At 48.6% G+C, this 7,596-nt stretch overlaps 1 protein-coding gene across 3 annotated transcripts; it reads left to right on the top strand.

The window, feature by feature from the left end:
• Positions 1-41: 41 nt before the first annotated feature.
• Positions 42-4,805, top strand: ZNF488 (zinc finger protein 488). 3 transcript variants are annotated; one of them, XM_032226108.1, is made up of 2 exons: positions 42-1,584; positions 3,303-4,805. In XM_032226108.1, the coding sequence occupies exon 2, from the start codon at positions 3,410-3,412 to the stop codon at positions 4,421-4,423; it is 1,014 nt and encodes a 337-aa protein (XP_032081999.1). In that variant the 5' UTR covers positions 42-1,584; positions 3,303-3,409; the 3' UTR covers positions 4,424-4,805. The 3 variants fall into 3 exon arrangements, with proteins under 3 accessions (XP_032081999.1, XP_032081997.1, XP_032081998.1); XM_032226106.1 differs by having other exon boundaries at positions 42-1,592; XM_032226107.1 differs by lacking the exon at positions 42-1,584 and adding an exon at positions 1,614-1,784.
• The last annotated feature ends 2,791 nt before the right edge of the window (positions 4,806-7,596 follow it).

Raw genomic sequence — 7,596 nt, 5'->3', positions numbered from 1 at the left:
GCTTGCACACAAGGCCTTGCCTGGAGTCCTGGCCCTGGTTTCAAAGCTATGTCCCAGTCTCAACTTCCAATACAGCTGCCAGCAGTCTGAGCATCTGTTTTAACACAAGAGCTCATGTGCCTCGTGCCGCCTGACAGCTGCTGCTCCAGAGGTGCTTCATACATATATGAATGGGGCATGTAATTATGTGGGATAAATGGTTGTTATGAGCTGGTTGAAGTGGGATGAAATCTGAATTTGTTGAATTGGGAGCTAGTTCCCTCTGTAGGAGATACAGGTGGATGCCATGGGCAGAGTCTGGATTAAAATCTTTTGAAGTATAACAGAATAAGAGAGTTGGAAGGGACCTTGGAGCTCTTCTAGCTCAATCCTCTGCTCAGGCAAAAGACCCTCTACCACGGGGGTCAAACGGACCACATCGCATTGCCGTCACGGGACGTTTTGTGTCATTTTCCCCATTCACAGAGCTGCGGTGGGCGTGAGAATCCTCAGGGGGAAAACAACCCAAGAACCTTGGGAAACTTTGTAGGGTGTGAAGCCGAGCAGCTGCTCTTCAAAAGCGGCCAAAGGAGCTGAGCCGGTCTGCCGCCGTTGTTTACGACGTTCACCCTCAGGACCGCCGTCTGTTCGGACAGCAACACAAGGCAGTCAAAGCGGAGCTCGAGCAAGCCCTGCGGCCGCCTGGGCTTGAGACAAAAGCAGAAGGACGCCTGGCGCCAAAGTCGCGGCCAGGACTCATCCACGCCGCGGGGAGAGGGAGGAGAGGACAAGGCAGCGCTCAGGAAAGGAGCCTCCGCCCTCTGCCCGGCCCAACCTTCTTCAATCTCGGCAACTTTAAGACGAGGGGGTCCAATTTTCGGAATCCCCCGCCAGAGGCCTTCCGAGAGCTGGAGGAAGCCTGGCTGGGCAGCCGGGGGTGGGCTGGGGGGAGAAGAACCAGGGGGTGGAAAAGGCGGCGGTTCCGGCACTCTCTCAAAGCCCCCCCCGCCCCCCCCCGGCTCCTCTCTCCAGGCCAGAGGCTCCCTGGAGCAGAGGCTGAAGCGGGCGGGCGCCGCTGGTCAAAGGGACCTTTCTCGAGGGCGGAGCGCCGCTGCTCCCGAAGGCTCCGGGACTTCGGCTGGGGCATCTGCCGCGGAGACTTCCGAAAGCCCTCCGGGCAGAAATCCGGGGCCGCTGCACTGGGAGTGACCACGGCAACGGAAGCGGCAAGGAAGCGGGTAGCCCCACCGCGGCGACAGCTCAGGCTCCGCAGGGCGATTCTCGGGGGCCCGAGGACCTCGGCCCACTCCTCTACCTGGACTTCCACGCCCGAGAAGAGGCGCTCCGCCACAAAGCTTTCCTGGCCTCCCTCTGACGCCGGGCCGCGCGGGGCTTCCTGACCAGGGACGCCTGGTGCCCCCCCCGGGCCCCCTCCGCTTCTGCCTTCCGCCTGGGACTCACCCGCCAAGCTCGGGCTCCCTGCCTACTTTAGTCCAGGCTGAGTCCTATCCGCCCCCCCGGGCGGCTCTCCATCCCAGGCGTGTGGCGGGCGCTCCTGGGCGGCGTACTCGGCGGCTCCACCTGCGCCGGACGGAGCGGCCTCTGGTGCGCAGGTAGGGCGCGGGCGAAGCGGTGCCTGCCGGGCGAGCAGGCAGGGGGGCGGGTCGCGCCCTCCGCTTTCCCGGCGCTGCGATGCCTGAACGGCGGGACCTGCAGAGCGGCTCCCGGGGAGCCCGGAGGAGGAGGTGGGATGCGAGGGCTGCGCAGGAGGGCCGGGGCGGTACGACAGGAGCCGCTCGCCCGGGGTAGGTCTGCCAGCGAGCGGCGAAGCCGAGCGCCTCCCGAGCGCTCCTCTCTCGCGGTCCCGCAGCCCGGCTTCGCGGCTCAGTGTGGGTCTGCCATTCTCTCGGCTGAGCCCTCCGCGCAGGGTTGTTGGGTGGGGAAAAGAAGGGGCCGGAGTGTTAGCTATCTTTGCCATCCTGAGTATATACCGCATAAAGAAGTCGGGATAAAATCCTAATAAGACTAACCCGAGTTAGTCTTATTGACTAACATTGACTGACATTTTGCTCTTGAATCTGGACGTCATCGGGGCATGAACATTGGAATTAGTCGAAAACAGTGTTTTGGGCACTTTTTCTTTCTTAACCACTTGCAGTTTTTTAAAACATGGATGCTCACTACAGTATTCACCTGGCCGAGGCTTCCGTCTTATAACGTGCAAGGATGAAGCTCCGATGGACATAATGGGAGTAATGATTGAAAAAGAAAGCATGAGCAGAGTACGATTTTTATTGCTGGGGAAAATGTGCTAAATTATGACAGGAAAAACCGTTTAAGTTTAGTCTGACGGCCAATAAACTGATTTTACTTCTGAAAAAATGTAGATAGGTTTACACTATAAATTAATGTTAAAACTATTTATGAAATTATTTTCAAAGGAACATGTACAAGAAAGTTTCCTTTTTTAAAAAAAGTCTCTTTAGAATGTGTGCTTCTCAGCAGGCACTTTGGGAAATTCATCTGTAGAGGAAACGAAATATGAATGCATAGAAATAAATACTGGTATTTATGATATTGCCATATCATTTTTTTGGATGCTGCCAGAAAGGAATTGAGGGTGGTGATAGGATTTACTAGAAATATTTCAGCAATGTAGGCAAGAGGCAGCATGGGTGAGGAAATGTCTGATGGGGATTGAATGGTGTGATTTTTGTATCAGCCCTTGTGAAGTGATTTTATTTTTTCCTGAAAATGGGTTTGTATTCATGACAGCAGCGGATTGCCTGATGCCCCAAGTTCTTATCCGGAAGGTGGAGTTTTCTGTTTCTCCTTTTCTGCTAACATCCGTGGTCAAACTTCCCCTCTATTCCTTTCCTTTCCCTGCTCAAGGATGGGTCACAGGGTGTAGAAAACACCAGCGCAGGGATTTACCTTTGATTCTGGGTTTGGAAGTGCAGGGGACAGGCTGTTTTTCATGGACTTTTATTATGCAGTAGATATTTTAAAGATCGTAAACTATCCAGAGTCACCTTTGTCTGTGAAGGGCAGCTACCTACATTTGTTTAATAAAGAAATAGTAAAAATAAACCTTGCCTCCTGTTGCCAGAAGTATGTGAGTCAGTGCTGCATTATCCCTTCAACAAAACTCGGCAAGATTTGCACGCAACCTTTGCTCAAGGCCCCTGGAGAGACCGTTTTAATGGTTTTGCAACACAGAGCGTTAATCTAGGTCATTAAAGATCTTTTTTGGTTTGATTACTAAATTTCTCCCAACCAGGAATCCAGTCCAATAATTATTTGTTTGATTTCTCTCGTTCTAGAACCCGATTGTCCAGACTTCAAGACAGCCTCCCGGTGCTGCTTTGCTCATTTCTTCTGCTTTCTGAAGAATAGGTTTCAGCTCTGAACAAAAGGTCTTCTCCCAAAGATGGTGAAAAGCATATTTATGGAACAATCCGCAAACTTCCACCATCTGTCTAGGGACTTGGAGTTTAAAATGGTCGCTTCCTTTGAGGGGAGGAGAATGAGCGGCCATGAAACGGAGAGCTGTCAAAAGAGAAAGTCTGCGTTATTTGAGAAGACAAATAGTCTACAGAAGAAAGCTGCCTACAGCGAGCTCAAGGATGGGAGAACTGTGGAGCACATATTAAGGGAACCCTGCTGGACATTCAGTACCAGGAAACACCTATTAGTTAAGGATGTGCTGCGACCAAAGGAGAGTGCATTCACCGAAGTGAGGAGAAAGTCTGTAGAGAAAGTCAAAGAGGCAGAACGAGGCAGTAGTAGGAAGACTGGCTTGGACCAAGCTGCAGTCCAGTGTTCCCCTGGTAGCGCATTCTCCTTTGTGTGGCCCAACAGCGTTGCTGGGGAACCCAAAAGTGCTTTCACCAAACCAGCCAAGTGCTGGGAAGATGGAGGGGCTCTGGCTGTTTTTCAACCTCTGAAGGCTATCAAGGAAGGAACCCCAAGAAAATTGTCGGAATGCATCGCTGCCACTGACCTCATCCCGTGCAGTGACCGCCTCGCTTCCGGGTTCCTGGCAAGCGATTCAGGTGGTTTCCAGCTGCTGTCAACCAACCTCATCCAGAGCAACCCGTCCGCTTTCTCCTCGGCCCCGTGGCCAAAGGAAGCAGGTGAGCAGACGCAGGCTGCTCCTGTTTCCAGCTGCAGCCTCTCCTCCTCCTCCGCGTCCTGGGCTCTGCTGCCTCCCACTTTCGCCCCTCTCGGTATGGCGGCCCAGAACTGGTGTGCAAAGTGCAGCCTCTCCTTCCACATGACATCAGACCTTGTGCTGCACATGCGCTCCCATCACAAAAAGGTTGAGGGCTCAACAGAATCGCAAAGGAAAAGGAGGCGGGAGGAAAAACTGTCCTGTCCTGTTTGCCAGGAGTATTTTCGAGAAAGACATCACTTGTCTCGGCACATGACTTCGCACAACTAGCCTGCAGATGTAGTGGATGTCTACTTGTTGGATGTGTTTATGTGTGCAAACATTGATTGAATTCCATTGTGGCTTTACTGCATTTAACCAGAATCCGTGAAAGGCGGGCTTCTGTAGAAGCATTCAGAAGAACATTACATGAGCTTCAGATAGCTCAAGTTCTGAAACTCTGCAAATGCAAATTATAAGGAAATATAAACAGTGACACGTAGAGAGAAAAGTTTTGCTTTGTGCAGATCCATTTTTTTCACCCTAAACCCAGGATGGCGAACCTATGGCACGTCTGCCACAGAGGGCAAGCGGAGCCATTGGTCAGGGCACGTGAGGCGTTGCCCTGTCAGCTGGCCAGCTGAGTTCATCCTTTTTTAAAGCCATTTTTCGCCCTCCCCAGGCTCCAAAGGCTTTACAGGAGCCTGGGGAGGGAGAAAACAGCCTACCCCACCCCACCCCGAGGCCCTCCAGAGGCTTCAGGAGCTTCTCTGGAGCCTCTGGAGCACAAAAAACCAGCCCTGCAGGCAAACCGGAAATTCAGTACGGACTTCGGGTTTGCTCGTAGGGCCGGTTTAAGCCTTCAGGGGGCTTCCGGAGGCTTCCCTGAGGTTATGCTTGTCATGCGCGCACGCGTGCTGGGGGGTGTGTGTCCTGCATTGCATTATGGGTGTGGCACGCCTGCGCACAACCCCCCTGCACTCCCCCCGCTTATGGCACGCGAGCCAAAAAAGGCCCATAACTATTAAAATATTGATAACAATTTTTTTTCTTTAGTAATTTGAAGCACCAACTTTTTCCATATCAGAGCCATTGTGGAATGAAATTCTTCCCTAGCTTAGGATTGAAGTAAAGGATGAAATGTATTTTAAGTTAAGCTTGATTCCTGGTGACCATCAATCCATGTAATTTTTCTGATGCGATAAAACACCCTTCTTCAGTTGTGCACCACAGTGCTGTGATAGGTGGGTGTATCTCAACAAGGACTGAATAAGTGAGGATGGAAATGCCAGTTTCCCAGTTCACACCCACAAGTTGTCTGCAAGCTTTCGAATGAAGGCGCAGTGATTAGAATAAAAGAAGCAGGAGGCATCTACGTAGGTCATCAAATCCAGTGCAGGAGTCCAAATTAAACTACTCCCAACCACATCATATTGTGGATTATGGATAGCGCTGGTAGCATAAAAGTTCAATTTACCTCTGAATTGGTGATAGCTTGCCTCCAAGTACCAATTTCAGGGACCAATTTTACCTCCTCAAGTTATATTTAAGAACCGGTTTGGGTATCAATATTCTTAATATAAACATGAACATAATGCTTTTGGTCCATATATTTCCCTACTATCAAGATTGTAAAGACATTTGCTCTATCAGAAACAAAGTTGTACAACTATTGGTAAAATGTATTCGGGCCCTTGTGACCTCTAGGCTGGAATACTGCAATGTGCTCTACATGGGGCTGCCCTTGAAGAGCATCCGGCGACTTCAGCTAGTCCAGAACGCGGCCGCGCGAGTGATTGTGGGTGCACCTCGGTTCACCCACATAACACCTATCCTCCGCGAGCTGCGCTGGCTACCTGTCGATCTCCGGGTGCGCTTCAAGGTGCTACTAGTCACCCATAAAGCCCTCCATGGTAGTGGATCTGCGTACTTGAGAGACCGCCTTCTGCCAATTACCTCCCTGCGACCAATTAGATCTCACAGATTGGGCCTCCTCCGAATTCCATCTGCCAGCCAGTGCCGGCTGGCAACTACAAGGAGGAGAGCCTTTTCAGTAGTAGCTCCGACCCTTTGGAACGAGCTCCCCGTGGAGATTCGTACTCTCACCACCGTCCAGGCCTTCCGCATAGCCCTTAAGACCTGGCTAGCCCGTCAGGCCTGGGGACAAGGATAGCCGCCCCTCCCGAATGATGAATGAATGTTGCCTATTATTTTACTCTATGTTTGTCTACGTTACTGTTTGTATTCCCCTCCCCTGATCTTATGTAAGCCGCCCTGAGTCCCCTCAGGGAAAAGGGCGGCCTATAAATGTTAATTTAAAAAAAAAATGGCCAAATGCTAATGCAAAGTGCTTTTATTTGCATTTTATCTTACTTTTTCTGCTTTGTTTATATTTCCAAAATGTAACTGACATTTGTTCTGAGGCATGACAAGCTAAGAATTACTCCATGTAGTCCAAAGCCTCTTGAAGTGACATCAACAATTCTATTTGTTGCAAAAATGGGTATATTGCATCATTTTTATTGCGCTATATATAAATATACACTATATTGCCAAAAGTATTTGCTCACCCATCCACATAATCAGATTCAGTTGTGAGCAAATACTTTTGGCAATACAGTGTATATTGTACTATATATAAATATATATTGCTCTAGCCAAATTGGTTAGTGGTGAAGCATCAGGCTAGAAAGCAGAGGTTGTGCTGACAGTTATATACAAATTATAAACATGTTGCTAAAATGTATAAACTTTTGTTGAAATTTGAGACAGAAGAACAAATGTATAATAAAATGGGCTAAAAATGCTGGTTACAATATACAAATGGATCGATGGGAAAATGGAGACAAACACACAGGCTAATTCAGAAGATTTTAAAGGCTAAAGGTTGAACCCAGAGGCTTTTATTTTGGAATTAATGGATACACAGCTAGAAAAAAAGAATGACAGTTGCAGCCAGATTATTATATGCTCAAAAATGGATTGTTTCAACACTACCCATTATGGAAGGAATGCTTGGTGAAGATGATTGGACTTTCAGAGATGGCTAAATTGACTTTCTTGATCAGAGAAAAGACCACATCTGCGTTTATGGCTTATTGCACACCCCTGATGGAGGTTTTGCATGATACAGAAAAATGCACTTACCATTTGTAGTTTTGATGATTAGAAAAAAATAGATAATAGAAAAAAGTTAGCTTTTCTTTTTACAATTAGAGATAACTGTGTAACTGTATTTGTATTTGCTGCAAAGAGAATCAGAAACTGCCTCTTTCTGTTCCTTTTTGTTTTTTTCCCTACAATTTGTCTTTTCTTTCTTTTTTCTTCTTTTATTCTATATTAGTTTTTGTTAGTTTGTATCTTCTCTTTAAAACTTAAAAAATATATATTCTAGGGATTTGGGGATTTCAAGTTATATTCTGAAACACAGTCTGAAATTAGGAGGATGGGTTAATACTTCTTGC

This window comes from Thamnophis elegans, chromosome 11 (genome assembly GCF_009769535.1).
Source record: "Thamnophis elegans isolate rThaEle1 chromosome 11, rThaEle1.pri, whole genome shotgun sequence".
NCBI classification, from domain to species: Eukaryota; Metazoa; Chordata; class Lepidosauria; order Squamata; family Colubridae; genus Thamnophis; species Thamnophis elegans.
This window is presented reverse-complemented; position numbering and strand designations above follow the sequence as displayed.

Excerpts from the sequence above, each read along its gene's own strand:
- ZNF488 (XM_032226108.1), top strand. The coding sequence starts at position 3,410 with ATGGTGAAAAGCATATTTATGGAACAATCCGCAAACTTCCACCATCTG.